This window comes from Erythranthe guttata, chromosome 10, assembly GCF_056151865.1.
Source record: "Erythranthe guttata isolate IM_541 chromosome 10, IM_541, whole genome shotgun sequence".
Taxonomy (NCBI): domain Eukaryota; kingdom Viridiplantae; phylum Streptophyta; class Magnoliopsida; order Lamiales; family Phrymaceae; genus Erythranthe; species Erythranthe guttata.
In genome coordinates, this window is record NC_142542.1 from 2,532,284 (window position 1) to 2,548,572 (window position 16,289).

The 16,289-nt window shown below is 34.4% G+C and overlaps 2 protein-coding genes across 2 annotated transcripts; one reads left to right on the forward strand and one right to left on the reverse strand.

Annotated features, from left to right (window-relative positions):
- Positions 1–6,707: 6,707 nt before the first annotated feature.
- On the forward strand, positions 6,708–7,906 carry LOC105952691 (thaumatin-like protein 1b). The gene is made up of 2 exons (XM_012976275.2): positions 6,708–6,859; positions 7,106–7,906. The coding sequence occupies exons 1-2, from the start codon at positions 6,805–6,807 to the stop codon at positions 7,774–7,776; spliced, it is 726 nt and encodes a 241-aa protein (XP_012831729.2). The 5' UTR covers positions 6,708–6,804; the 3' UTR covers positions 7,777–7,906.
- Positions 7,907–10,864: 2,958 nt separating this feature from the next.
- Positions 10,865–12,919, reverse strand: LOC105952855 (UDP-glycosyltransferase 73C4). The gene has a single exon (XM_012976435.2). It carries the CDS (start codon positions 12,504–12,506, stop codon positions 10,968–10,970), a length of 1,539 nt encoding a protein of 512 aa, XP_012831889.2. The 5' UTR covers positions 12,507–12,919; the 3' UTR covers positions 10,865–10,967.
- Between the last annotated feature and the right edge of the window lie 3,370 nt (positions 12,920–16,289).

A 16,289-nucleotide genomic window follows, 5' to 3' on the forward strand; every position in this document is an offset into this window, starting at 1 on the left:
GTAATTAGTTTGATATATTAAATATTTTTTTATTTATTTTTCATTTGTAATATGGTCCTAAGACTATTTTTTTTGTAACTGACAAATCTTCACATTTGTCAGCCGAATATGATTTGAAAATTCCATATTTATTTATAAAATATTTCAACAATCCCCCACTTATTTTATAAATAAATTAAAATAATTTAACGTTTTGAGTTCTTAAGAGAATATTATGCATAATGAAAGTGGGCAATGCCTTGAAACCTTCACTTAGTTAATTATATTTCCCGTACTAGAATCAAAGTGGACTTAGCCTTGAAACAGTGATCCTTGGGGCACGTAGAATTATAATGCACACATAATATTCGAGTGTCCCGAATAAGCTTCTTAAAGCCGGCACATTAACGGCCTTGTGCCTTACCCCATTTTTAGTGAGTGCTCTAGGGAATAGCCTATAATTCTGATAGAAAGCGGCCCCACTTCCACACTCACATAGATGAATTCTATCAAGGATGTTTACGTAACTCCAACATCCCCCCATTAGGACTATAGAATTCATTAAGAGGTCAAAGTCTCATCCTCACAATTCGTTACGAGCTTTATTTGTGCACACGCGTCATAGGGTTGGATAATAAAAGTGTGCACTTTTATCACAATCAAGTTGCTTTCAGATTCGTTTTTCTTCGCCTAGTTCTTAGGATCTCTAGTCCCTAGGTGGTAGTATCCTCATCAACAACTTTTACAATTCTTTAGGCTTTAGTCCAATCCCCCTCGATGTTGTCAAAACTTTTTCTCTAGCTAAAGATTTTGTAAACGAATCCGCAAGATTATCGCACGATTTCACAAACTCAATGGTTACAGCACCATTGTTCACATATGACCTCACAGTGCTATGTTTTCTTCTAATGGTTCTTGATTTACCATTGTAGAATTTATTTTGCACTCGGCCAATCGCAGCTTTGCCATCACAATTTAGCAAAACAGGAGGCATTGGTTTTTCCCACATTGGAATTTCATATAGTAGATCTCGCAACCAACTTGCCTCTTCACTCGCTGAGGCTAGTGCAATCAACTCAGCCTCCATAGTGGATTTAGCTATAATATGTTGCTTTTTTGAGCGCCAACATATAGCTCCTCCACCTAATGTAAACAAACACATAGCCAGTGGTAGAAAATGAGTTACATACTCAGTATTCCAATCAGCATCACTGAAACCCTCAACGGTAGCAGGATGTGATTTATAAAATATTCCGTAGTCCATGGTTCTCTTAAGATAACCCATGACTCTTCTCAAAGCTTCCCAATGTATAGCATTAGGTCTATGTGTGAATTGACTCAACACACCAACAGCATAAGCAATATCGGGTCTTGTACAATCAGTTGCATATCTAAGGCTACCAATGATACTCGCATATAATTTTTGATCTACCACATCATTGTCACTTAAAGTAGGACGCAATTTAACAACATTATTAAAAGGGGTGCACATAGGATTGCAATCAAAATAATTATATTTTTTCAAGATTTTTTCAACATAGTGACATTGATCAAGACATATACCTTCCTTTACTCTAGTTATTTTCATGCCAAGTATCACATTTGCTTCACCCATATCTTTCATATCAAAATTATTTTTAAGTAAAACTTTAGCAAAATTCACAATTTCTATATTAGAGCCAAAGATTAGCAAATCATCAACATATAAACATATAATAACATGCAATTTTTCTCTAGACATATAATAAATACATTTATCACTCTCATTGCATTTAAAACCACTAGTGAGCATACAACGATCAAATTTCTCATGCCATATAAAGATTTAATCAATTTGCATACTTTTTTCTCATGACCAAGTTGAACAAACCCTTCAGGTTGTTCCATATACAATTCTTCTTCTAAATCACCATGTAAAAATGCAGTTTTCACATCCATTTGATGAATAATTAAATTATGAATAGATGCAAAAGCAATCAACATTCTTATGGATGTAATTCTAGTCACAGGAGAAAAAGTATCAAAGAAATCTATATCATCTTTTTGTTTAAAACCCTTAGCAACTAATCTCGCTTTATATTTATCAATAGAACCGTCGGGATTAAGCTTCTTTTTAAGAATCCATTTACAACCTATCGCATTGCAACCGGGAGGTAAGTCAACTAATTTCCAAGTTCCATTAGAAATTAGAGAATCCATTTCATTATTAATGGCTTCTCTCCACAAATCAGAATCAGGGGATGATAGAGCTTCATTAATGGTTATAGGATCATTTTCTACGTTATAAATTAAATAATCAGGACCAAAGTCCCTCTCAATTTTAGGTCTCTTACTTCTTCTAGGTTCAATTTCAACACTAGGTTCTATTATGTTCTCATTGGTGATAGTGATCCTAGATGAACTAGGTTCTTCAATAGATTTATTATTACCCCCACTATTTCTCAATTTATAGGGAAACTTATCTTCATGAAATATGGCATCTAAAGATTCAATCACAACATTATTTTCTCAGTCAAGAAATCTATACGCTTTACTAGAATCCGCATAACCAAGAAAAACATATTTATAAGCTTTAATTCCTAATTTAGGAATTTTAGGATAAAAAATTCTCACATAAGCAAGACAACCCCAAATTTTAAAATAACTCACATTTGGTTTTCGATTTTGCCATAATTCAAAAGAAGTAATTAAATCATGTTTTCTAGGTACTCGATTTAAAACATAATTAGCAGTTAACACAGCTTCACCCCACAAATAATTAGGTGCATTTGAACTAGCGAGCATAGCATTAGTCAAATTAATTAAAGATCTATTTTTTCTTTCAGCTACTCCATTTGATTGAGGAGAATAAGGAGCGGTGACTTGATGTACGATCCCTAAGGATTCAATATGAGATCTAAGGCCAAGTGAATCATATTCTTTACCTCTATCAGTTCGAAAAAACTTGATTTTTCTTTCAAAACGATTTTCCACTTCTTTAATAAAAATCACAAGTTTTTCAAAAGCATCACTTTTATTTTTCAAAAGATAAACATAACAATATCTTGAAAAATCATCAATAAAAGTAATAAAATATCTTTTGCCACCTCGAGTTAAAATACCTTCAAATTCACAAATATCAGAATGAATTAATTCTAAAAGTTCGGTCGTTTTATCAACTTTAAAATGTGGTTGTTTAGTGATTTTAGTCATACTACAATATTCACATTTTTCAAAATTATTATGAAATTTAGGTATCATACCCACTTTACTCATATTTTTCACATATTTACTATTAACATGACAAAGACGTGCATGCCACATATTAACACAAGAAGCGACATAAGCAGAAACATCATTTATTTCAACATTAAGTTTAAACATGCCATCACAAGCATTGCCTTTTACCAACAAAAGCACCACCCTTAGAAAGTACAAATTGATCCGCCTCTATGACTTGTTTGAAACCAGCCTTATTAAGCATAAAACCAAAAACTAATTTTTTTCTAATAGCAGGAACATGAAGAACATCCTTCAGAATAACCACACGGCCCGAAGTAAACTTCAAGTGGACGTTGCCCATGCCCATCACATTAACAGTGTGAGAATCACCAAGTAGCACCTTGCTATCCTCGGAAGAGGTATAGGTTTTGAACAAGGTTTTGTCATGACTCACGTGCCTCGACGCACCAGTATCTAACCACCACCCATCATTATTTTCAAGCATGTTGATTTTGGTGACCATCGCGACTAATGGCTCTTCAACAGCTTGAGTTACATTCGCCTGTGGAGAACCGGTTTTTCGATGATTACAGTCTTTTGCCTTGTGACCCGGTTTTCCACAGACAAAGCAACCATTAAGTGCATATCCATTGTTTCTCGGTGGTGGCCGATTATAAGATGGAGCATGGTAACCTTTGTTTGGGCCAAAATGTGAATTCTGACTAGGATACTTGTTAGATGTAAATTTATTATTTCCATTTGACTTCATAAATTTACCCTTAGGTTTAAGGTGAGCATAATTCTTTTTTAGGCCCATTATTTGCAGAAACTAAATGTACCTTTTCGCGATAACTTCCTTTGTCTTGTTTCCTTACTTCTTCCTCGATTCGCAGCTGTGCCATGAGATTAACCAACTTCAACTCGCTTTGTTTGTGTAGGAGCGTCTTTTGGAATTCCTTCCACGATTCCGGTAGCTTGTCGATTATGGCGGCGACTTGCATTTGTTCGTCGATCTTGATGCCCTCCGTTTCGATGTCGTGGAAAATCATTTGGAGATCATGGATTTGATCGAGCACCGGTTTCTCTTCCACCATGCGAAAGTTGAAATATCGGCTACATGCGTACTTCTTAGTGCCAGCTTCTTCGGAGTCGTACTTGTCTTCCAAGGCTGCCCAAATTTTTCTCGCGGATGAGTAAGAGTTGGAGTAGAAATCATACAACTCATCGGAAAGACAGTTGAGTATATAATTTCTACAGTCTTTGTCGTCGTTGGCCCATTTTTTTAGCAATGTGTCGTGATCTCGTTTTTGTTGTTCGTCAAATGCAATAGCGTTTATGTGATTGGGATTGTCATCGGTAATAATCCACGCCACCTTCATGAGTTTCAAGTAGAACAACACCTTCTTAGCCCATCGTCGAAAGAACTGCCCATTGAAGCGCAATGGTCGGTTGAGCTCGTTTATTCTGGTAGGGGCAGCAGAAGTTGCAACAGCAGCAGGCCTCTCCATTGAGAATAAGAAAAAATCGTCTTAAATTGTAGGGAATCTGCTGCGAAATATTGTAAATAATTCGTCAGATAGGCAAGGTGAGGCGCGGACTAGGTCGTTCTCTTAAGACGAATTTCACGATCCCTTCTCGATGAGGTGCAGTAAGGTCGCAATCGTGTCGCCTATGGGATACAACAGCCCACCCTATCTCGTTGCTGTAGCTTCACAAGAAACCGCACTATCAAGTGAAGCAAGAAGCATGCACCCGACACTTATAAGAACTCAAAAGATAACAATTTAGTAGGTAAAGAGGAGAAGTTTTTTGCATGGAAAAGTGAGTAGAAATGAAATCAGCATAGCACCCTTTTATATGAACAAAATTGGGGCCGTTTTATTTGTGAAGTAAATGGTATAATTAAAAACAGAATAATTGCCTTTGAATTTTGAAATGCTGATTTGTAACTTGCAAAAAACGTATGTAGCCTTTAAATATAATTTAATATTGGGTCAAAAACATTGAAGTCAAGTTTTTTTTTGTAACTGACAAATCTTCACATTTGTCAGCCGAATATGATTTGAAAATTCCATATTTATTTATAAAATATTCCAACACCATCTCGCCCGTCCTGGCGTTATTCTGGTGTTCCGGCGCGTCACAGTGCAAAAATCGATTTGGTTAGAGAACGGTGCCCTCCGTTCCGAAATCCCTAACAAAACCGATTTTTGCACTGTGATGCGCCGGAACACCAGGATAACGGCAGGACGGGAGAGATGGAACTACATAACGGCCGTGTCGCAGTTGGAACGGCTAGAACAGGAGGAAAAAGAATGGGAGAAAAATCTGATTTATAAATAAAGGAACCATGACTCCCGAAAACACCCGCAGTAGTTTTGTGCAAGCATCTTCGCCGGAAACCATGGTCGTCGTCTTTAATCTCCAGCGGTGGATTTTGAACAATCGTGAATTGAAACCCTAGATTGAGGATTGGTGATTTCAATATAATTAAGTTCAATTAAAACTTCTAAATTGACACTGAGGTGGTGGTGGTGGCGCCGGAGAAGATGGCTGTAAGACGAAGTGACAAATGCCTTGGCTGTTTGTCTGCGCCATGGTGTGTGGTTTGGGTTTTTAAGAAATTATAAATATTACAATTGGGTCCCTAAAATTTAAACTATTTATATTTAAAAGTTGAATTATTAATGAAATGGATAGAAGGGTATTTATGTATTTTCCTTTCAAATATCCTATCACCAGTCGAACAAACCACGAGTGAAATACACGAACTCGATCTAGGGGGAAAGTTCAAGATTTCACAGGGGTACTTTTTGCAAAAAACTCTACTTTCACTATATTTACATGCTCGTAGGCCAAGATGACTGGTACTATCGGTACAAGAGTCTATTCTATGCTACACCGGATGAAATACACCGGATAGATCTTAACCATTCATATACCTAGAAACACACACACACCCATATTGGTATTTGTAGATCAACGGTAAAAAATCACCCGATGTAGTTTTCACCGGGTGTATTATAGAAATAACCCGGTACAAGAAAAAATGACATTTAGTGACACCTCAATTGTAATAATGTCAAAGTTAATGACATTATAATGTGATGTTGAAGAAAAAGGAGTTACTATAGGAGTTAAAATGTTATAAAATCAAAGGGGTACAAAAGACATTCGCATAAGATTAATTATTTATGTTTTGAATAATAATTATTTGTAATAAGGGCGTTTTGCACAATACATAAACCATTAAAATTTAATTGTGTTATTGGGACACATAGCGCGTTTTAATAGGCATATCTCATATAAGTTGTATTGCTAAGATGTCACCCTAAACAAACCATATTTTAGTAATGTCGACAACCAAAAGTAGAAGAGATTTCCTTAATCTTCTAAGAAAATACTAAATTGATGTAATAACGTTTTTAAATTACATGGATATGTCGCATATTATTCTAGTAATGTAAAATCTAATAAAATATCATAAATGCTCATTAAAGAAGAAATTGTTTTCCATATTATTGTAATCATTTTCATTTCTATATAATAAGCAAGAACCAATGCTGCTTAGCCATCTTATTATTGCACTAAGAAACCATAGCACATCAATTTAAAATATCTACCATGGCAATCAAAAATTTACCATCCCTTATTCTTCTTGCAGCAATATATTTCTATGGTAAGTTATTTCTCTAACTTATTTTAAATAGAACTTCTTTCCTTTTTTTTTTTTGTTTTTGAAAAACTTTTGAAAATGATTTTTTTTGGAATTGGTAAAATAATTTTATTTTAATTGCAATTATTTTAAACTCTCCTACGTTTATAAAAATAAACATAAAAGATAAATTTGAGTAAGTATGCAAATAACTTGAACTCTTTTTTTTCTTTTAAGAAAAATCTTAACAATTATTTTAAACACTTGTAGGGGCACATTCAGCAGTTCTCACTATGAAAAATAATTGCGGGTTCGAAATCTGGCCGGGCACACTAACCACATCCGGTTCGCCGGTTCTCGTTCCAACTGGGTTCCATTTGGCACCACAAGCTTCAAAAACCATCAACATTTCATCTTCATGGGACGGAACATTCTGGGCTCGATACCAGTGCTCGAATTCCGGTAACAAGTTCACATGTCTGAGCGGAGACTGCGGGTCGGGTCGTATCGAATGCAGCGGAGCCGATGCAATACCACCGGCATCTCTAGTCAAATTGACTATAGGAGGAGACCTTAATCAGGATTTCTATGAAATCAATCTAAGCGACGGGTTCAATCTACCGGTATCCATAAAACCCGACAAGGCAAATTGTCAGGCAGTAACTTGTGCAGCTAATATTAACTCTGCTTGCCCTAATGAATTGGTTGTTAAAGGCCTGAACGGTGTTGCGGTTGGATGTAAGGGTGCTTGTATTGCTTTTAATACGCCGCGATATTGTTGCTACGGCGATTTCGGTAACCCGCAAACATGTCAGCCGACGAAATACTCCGAGATATTCAATAAACGGTGCCCTCAGGCGTATAGTTTTAGTGGTGATGATGAGAACAAAACTTTTAGGTGCCCGACTGGGCCGAACTATCTTATTACCTATTGCCCCTAAGTACTTAACTAGTTTGATGTATGTGTGTATTAGATGTTCTTCTTTTTTTTCTTCGCAGTTGTAATAATATTGCAAGGGAATAAGTGGGAATAACATATTAGGACAAGTAATCATGTTGGTCTTGAGATTATTGCATGAGTTGTTAAACTTTAGAATAAATTAATTCCTCTTATTTCAGTAAGCACGTTTGTTTTTGGATGAATGGTTAAGACGTTATTGGACTCATTCAGATATTGTAACCTAACAGGCTTAATGACTAATTCGACAACCAATAGGAACCGCCAATTTTCTGTGCTTGTCGATCGACATGCTAAAAGATCGAATTAATCACCCCCAAATCTCATGAATTATTTGATTTATCAATAGGTCCGAAACTGCATTATGAAACACTAAATAAATAGAGTGTTTAGTGACAATTTTGAAATTGCTATCTGTGAGCCATGGATCCCCAATCGCCCTATTTTGCCCATTCCCATTACGCATTCTCACTCCCGGCTCGGAGATGTGGACGTGCCATGAATGATGCTCTGCCAAGTAGCCGACGGTCGTGTACGAGGGATGTTTTGCTATTGATGGGATTTTCGGGGGAGAAAAAAAAAAGATCTTGTATTGTCAGTCATTTTACGTAAGGGAGCGATTAAAATTAATACTATTTTTTTCTCACTTCAATACCACCAACATAATAATAAAAAAATAAATAGTTAATGACATTTTACCCATTTTTTTTTTTTGAACACACGAACTACATTACATATTTAACAAAAGATGCAGTTACAAAGCACGGGTAGTACATCTATTAAAGTTTGATGTTTTATCTGCATATATATAACTAGTAAGAAACGGGGGACATTTATCATAGAAAAAAACTTCATTGAGATTTAGCTCCGCTCCTCGTTTTGCTAAAACGTCCGCTACGCTGTTTATTTCCCTGTAGCCGAATTTGATGACGACATCCTGAAATTCAGTCAGTAGTGCCTGTAGATCCCTGAGGAGTGATTGGTGGCTGGTGTGAGGTGCTTCCTTCCTGTTAATGCATGATAACAAGAAAGTTGAATCTGTTTCTATTACAAGTTATTTAATATCAAGATTTCTTGCCTGTTGTAGACCAAATAAACAAGCCCAAATCTCTGCTTTGTTATTTGTGGTACATCCAATATTTTTTGAGAAAGCAGATACGAAATTTCCCATATCATCACGGATAATGCCACCGATATCTGCTATTCCCATGTTTTTGTTTGACGAGCCATCTGAATTAAGTTTAAACCAGTTTGTTGGTGGGGGTTTCCATTTAAGAGTTAGGGTAATTTGTTGATGGTTAGGTTGAGTATTTCGAAGAGAGTAGTGTGATGTCATATTCCAGATTAGATAGTTATTTATAGGTTTATTCTGGAATATGTATTCATTTCTCGATTTCCATATTAACCAAAAAACAATTGCAGTCTGATTATAAGAAATGTGGGATCTTGCAAGTCTGAAAAGGTGGGAGCATATGTTAAAGTTTGTAGTATTATTTGTCCACGGGATTTTTATTATAGTGGGGTTGAACAAAGTGCGTGAGAGGAAAACGTGGGATATGGTTTCCGGTTCTGTTTTACATAAAGGGCATAGATTTGTAGGTAATATTTTTCTTTTGCAAAGAAAATCAGCTGTTGGTATGGCTTGATGGGCTGATTGCCAAATGAAAATTTTTATTCTTGGGTGAACTTGAAGTTTCCATATAGAATTCCATGGGAGGGTGGGATTTTGAGTAGGGTTTGAGCTATCAAGTAGCCATAAGTAAGCGCTTTTAAGTGTAAATGTACCAGTTTTGGAAAATGCCCAAACAAATTTATCGTGTATAGGATTAGCGGGAATATGCACAGCAGTTATGCGTTTTGTAATAAAATCTGGCACATGGTTGATAATATGAGATAAATTCCAAGATCTAGTCTGAGGATTTATGAGAGCTGAGACTTTAAGATTGATGAGTTCGTGGGGATGCTATGAGTGTATTCACAATAGTAAAATTACCAATCCATTCATCAAACCAAAAATTGATTTTGTTACCTTTTCCCAGGATCCAAAATTTACATTTTGTGATAAGGTCGATAGTTTTATGTATATTTTTCCATATGCTACTATTATATCCTTTAGGTTTGGGAGCATTTAGAAAGTTGGTTTGGGGGAAATATTTGCTTTTCATAAATTGGGCCCAGATGGATGTTTTATCTGTAAGAAGTTCAATACCACTGACAAAATTTGTGTGGTGTTGATTTATTAAGAGTATTAATGTTATTACCTATTTATTTTTTTATTTTTTATGTCGATAGTATTGAAGTGAGAAAGAAACGGTATTTGTTTTAGCGGTCCCCTTTAGATAAAAGATATTTTGGTGTGAATCTCTTTGTAAACAAGTTGGTCTCTATGTGTATATACATAATTTGCCCCAATACAAATTCGAAGTTTCTATCCTATTTTTTTTCAGTACGAAACTAATACAATAGGGACTCGTTCGATAACCTATATTGAATTAATTTGGATTTGTTGCAATTGGATTAGGTCCTTGATGACTAGCTAATTATGTAGTTAGTAATATATTTTGTCGAACGTGTTATTTATTGTATTAAACCTATTAAATTCTAGTATTACATGTGATTTTTCTACATAACGTCGTACTTCAAAAAAAAAAAAAAAAAGATATATATAATTTTAAGGATAAAAAGTATTTCCCTTATTTAGACATTCATATGAAATGAATTTCACAAGTAGATGTGCTACGACTTTAATAAAACAGTATCATCCAATTGCACCTTACATGAAGCGAATAATTCAACTTTTCAAAAATATAAAATCGTACATACGATTTGCTATTCGAAACAAGTCGATTTTTCTATTTTCTTGCTCACCCCCTACTGAGTGCGTACTTATAGTAACCACCTTCTTGTGACCACCGATGATCAAAGGTTAATTTGGGCGCTGTAAATTTTGGCACCATTTTCTTGTACACATCAATTATATATATTGTTACGACGAATTACTAAAAATTTTGCCACCCCCTCCGAAAGAACCCGAAAATGCCTATTTTTCTATTTTACGCATGCTCTTCATATTTAAATTAAACTATTGAGAAATACATATATGAAATGCCAAATATATATACAACATTAATCATTCCAAGTGCATTGAAACACTTAACTGCTACATTTCATATATCATTGAACTATAAAAGACTTCTCATTATCTAACTTAAGACCATTTGCAGATTGGTTTTCATGGTTATTATTATCGGCATGGTGCAAAGCGATATCTCGTATAAGCTGTGTAATGCTGTGGTACGACGACCCCCCTTCCTCCGTCGCAGTTTTCGCCATTTCACCGAGCTTTCGAGCTCTCTCTCTCCTCTCTCTAACTTCTTCATCTTCACCATTCATAAACTTATGAATAACCATCTTTATGTCATCACTCTTCACCTGCACTCCAATCATTTCTTCTTCTCCAAACAGCACCGGCAGCTCGACGCCCACTCTCACTCCCGTCTTTATCACGCTCACGATGAACTTCTCGTTGCAAAACTGCTCGGCAAATACCGGCCACGTCATCATCGGCAGGCCAGCTGTGATTCCTTCGAGAGTCGAGTTCCACCCGCAGTGCGTCAGAAAGCCTCCCACCGACGGATGTGAGAGAATCAGCACTTGTGGGGCCCACCCTTGGATCAAGAGCCCCCTTTCGCCGACCCTTTCTTCAAATTTCTCCTCCAACAGCCATTCTTTCAACTCGGCCGACGCATTTCTGACGACCCAAACGAAGGGCTTATTCGATGCTTCCAACCCTAAACCTAGCTCTATCAGCTGTGAGGTGGCCATCCTCGATAAGCTTCCGAGGCAAACGTAGACGACGGAACTTGGCTCGTGAGAATCGAGCCATTTCAAGCACTCGTGCTCGTCGATCGAGGCTCTGTTGCCTCTTTCGGCCTTGTCCAACTCGTCTTCGTTGCACAGCGAAACGGGGCCTACACACCATAGCTTCTTGTTTTCTTTCAGTTTCATGTACTTCTCGACGTATCGAGGTTCGAGTTCTTGAAAAGTGTTGGCCACTGTGCCGAGTGCTTCGACCTCGGATTCCCGCATCTGGTTTCGTATGTCGATCCAATCGGCATGGATTGCCTTAGCAGTGCCCCTCAGCTGAGCTTTAGTGATCTCGATTCTATCAGGCAAGCCGGGCACGACAAAATACTCCGTGTCGGAAGCCACGTCTTCGAAATCTTTCGAAGCCGCCAGCACGTGCATGCACACGAGAGAAAAGCAGCTAAACCCGTGGAATAGAAGCCTAGGAATACCCAAACTTAGAGCGACGTCGGTCGTCCACGTGTAACACATGTCGGAAATTAAACAACTCGGATAGGGTTTGAGGTGTTGGAGGATTTGTTTGACCTGGTCTTTGAGCATGGCGGTGGCTTTGAAGAATTTGAGCGCCTCGTCCATCGAAGAGATCATGTCGAAATTCTCGCAGCCTTCGGGGAGACCGGCTTCGGCGCCGGGGAGTTTGATGTGGAGGAGACGAATGCTCAGCCCGGACGAAACTGCGCGGTCGATGACCGTTTCGAATCTTTTGCCGTTTCCGGGAGTGATTAGGATCGACACGACGACGCCTCGTCTGGACAGCAATCTGGCAATATCCACCATGGGAATCATGTGGCCTTGTGCCATGAATGGAAATAGAACAAAATGAGGTTGTTGTTCATAATTTGCCATTGTAGTAAGTACTCTGTGTTGTTGATCTATTGTTGTTTGGTGATGATGATGTAAGAGCTTATGAATATTTAGCTAAGTACAGTTTTTTTTTTTTTTTTTTTTGGTTGTGGGATTGGGATTTTGTGGATGAATTTGAATGAGAGATACATGTGTGATTTATATATATCTAGACTGGCAGATTTGAACAGAAGAGAACAAAACGAAATTGGACAGTGGTTTATATCCAAGTAATTAATTAATTAATTAATCTTGGGCTACAAGAAATATGGTTGTGGTTGACAGTGGTACAGCATTGCGTGTTATGGTGCGGACGCATGTTAACTGTTATAGCGAAAGGACTGGAAGCCTAATTGTTGGCGTGGGAATCTTTTATGGAGAAATGACAATGATATATGATGTTGGGTAACATCTAGAACCCAGTGCCTATATGATATTTGGTTTATATATTTTTTTTAAAAGGTTTTTGTGAAGTTAATAGCACAGTTTGTAATTGGCATAAAAGCCATCATAATAAAATAATTAGCAAAGACTCCTTACATTTGGTTTTATATAGCACACCGTCACTTTTATCAGATTTAATTGTTAACATAAATGAAATGACAAGATTAACCTTAATTTAAAAACGCATTATAATGAAAACCCAATTAAAAAATGGGATTATTTTGTAGATCCCCTCATTTTCAAATTATATAGAACTAACTACCAAGTATATTACACTCTATGGAAAACCCCCCTCATTTCGAAAATATTTTGACATACCCCCCTGGGCTACCCTGAAGTTCCTATAATACCCTTCTAAAATAAGTTTTAAACCCTATCCACTCACGGTCTCTCTCTTCTTCTCCCAGATTCAAAATACCGCCTCCACAAACCTCCCACCGGCGAAATTGCTTCCCGGAGCCATAACTCTCTCTCCGGTGGTCGGAATTCGATGGTTTAACTACCGTTGGATTCCTCTCGTCGAGCTTCTTCTTTTGGTGGTGATTTCATTCAGTTTCGAGAGCTGATCTGTTTCAGCAATTTTTTTTCATTCGAGGACGGTGGTCTTGCCGGAGCTTTATTTTGTGTTCCACCCTCGAAATTTGACGGGTCACCCACTGTTGGTTTCCTCTTGTCGGGATCTATATTTTGATGGTAATTTCGTTTATTTTTATATTTTCAGATTTATTTCTATATTTTTTTGCATTTGTGGGCGCGCGGAACCGTGGGTGGTTATTAGCGGCATCTAGGGTTTTGGTAGGAGGCGAGGGGGTGAGGAGTCACTGTCTGTTTGATTTAAAATTTGTAGCATTTCCCAGCAATAACCTCTCTCTCTATCTCTCGATCTCTTAATGTTTGTTGATTTTTTAGTGTTTTGATGTTTTTCTTCAAATTTTGTTGATTTGCACTAAAGTAATTTCTTTTTGTTTTGATTTTGCAATTGCAGCTTAATGAAGGCCATTGATCCTTTCCTTGAAGGTGTCAAATATTTTTTTTGATGTTACATCTGATATGTTCAACAGACTGTATACAAAACTGTACATTACTATACATTACCATAGTAACATGTAGTTACATTTGCGTATATTTGTGTATTTTCGATTTGTATTTTATTGGTTCTGATGTGATTTATAATAAAAATATTGAAATTTGTAAATTTTTGTTGGGGTTTTATGAATTTATTTTGTATAAGTCAGTATTCGTGTGTGTATACAATTGATCGACTAAAAACATGGGGAAAAAAACGAACATAACTATGAATTACTATAGGTACTATAGTTACATGTAGTTATTTCCAATACTGTAAACATATTGTTTCGAAAATTAAAAAAAAATTAAAAAAAAATTATTTTTTTAATTTAAAAAAAAATTAAAAAATTAAAAAATTAAAAAATATATATATATATATATATATATATATATATTTAACAAACAGGTTTATATAAATAAAAAATAATAATAATAATAATAAATAATCAGCGAAAATGATAAATGCAGGACCATATATGCTGATGCAGTTTGGCCGAAAATTGTATATAAGGGTAGTATAGTATTTTCGCTTCTCCAGGGGTATGTCAAAGGATGATTTGGGTTTGGGTTTATCCCTAGTTTATTTGGTGGCTAGGGGAGTATGTAAATTAACCCCTTAAAAAATTCATGAAAAAAAAACAAGAAGAATAGAGAAGAGTCTTCTTGTCTTCCCCGTTGACCCACCTCCATCCCAAAATAATTCTTCTTCAACAATCAGTAAATTAGCCATTTTCACTGTTGCCCTTCTTCCTTCAATCTTCCATCACCATACCCAACTGCCATTACCTCCACTCGTCGCTGCCCCCGCCCCATACTCTGTCAATGTTAGCCGTCTACCACGTCACAATCCAAATATGTCGTCCCACGAAGTTCTGTCATAGTCGCATCTCAAATTGGCCTTATTCGTCGCCAGAAATCTATGCAACATGCTCGTGCCCCTTCTTCGTCGACGGATTGTGATGTAGTGGTGGTAATTGATTTGGTGGAACTATGGAATATGTAGCCGGTTGAAGTGGTGGGAGTTTCTCCGGAGAGATGGAACAGAGGAAAGGAGATGCTTAGGGGATGTTTGGTTATGTTTTTAATGGGATATTCTAGTTTTCAAAATTTCTGATGGAAAAAGTAGATGTATTGGTTTTTGTGTAGAAAATGGGAATATGTTTGGATGAAGTGGTATTTCTAGTTTTATGTAGGTGTAGAAATGAGAATATGTTTGCTTGTTGTGAATTTTCTCTATACGTGCAAAAGTAAAATATAATAATAATAATTTAGTATTATTATTATTATTATTATTATTATTATTATTATTATTATTATTATTATTATTATTATTATTATTATTATTATTATTATTATTATTATTATTATTATTATTATTATTATTATTATTATTATTATTATTATTATTATTATTATTATTATTATTATTATTATTATTATTATTATTATTATTATTATTATTATTATTATTATTATTATTATTATTATTATTATTATTATTATTATTATTATTATTATTATTATTATTATTATTATTATTATTATTATTATTATTATTATTATTATTATTATTATTATTATTATTATTATTATTATTATTATTATTATTATTATTATTATTATTATTATTATTATTATTATTATTATTATTATTATTATTATTATTATTATTATTATTATTATTATTATTATTATTATTATTATTATTATTATTATTATTATTATTATTATTATTATTATTATTATTATTATTATTATTATTATTATTATTATTATTATTATTATTATTATTATTATTATTATTATTATTATTATTATTATTATTATTATTATTATTATTATTATTATTATTATTATTATTATTATTATTATTATTATTATTATTATTATTATTATTATTATTATTATTGTTGTTATTATTATTATTATTATTATTATTGTTGTTGTTGTTATTATTATTCTTATTATTATTATCATTATTATTATTATTATTATTATTATTATTATTATTATTATTATTATTATTATTATTATTATTATTATTATTATTATTATTATTATTATTATTATTATTATTATCATCATTATTATTATTATTATTATTATTATTATTATTATTATTATTATTATTATTTTTATTATTATTATTATTTTTATTATTATTATTATTATTATTATTATTATTATTATTATTATTATTATTATTATTATTATTATTATTATTATTATTATTATTATTATTATTATTATTCTTGTTATTGTTATTACTAGCAT

Bases quoted from the DNA above. Each gene is read 5' to 3' on its own strand.
- LOC105952855 (XM_012976435.2), bottom strand. From the start codon at position 12,506: ATGGCAAATTATGAACAACAACCTCATTTTGTTCTATTTCCATTCATG.
- LOC105952691 (XM_012976275.2), top strand. From the start codon at position 6,805: ATGGCAATCAAAAATTTACCATCCCTTATTCTTCTTGCAGCAATATAT. The intron at 6,860-7,105 runs GTAAGTTATTTC...AAACACTTGTAG, and splicing joins TGCAGCAATATATTTCTATG to GGGCACATTCAGCAGTTCTC.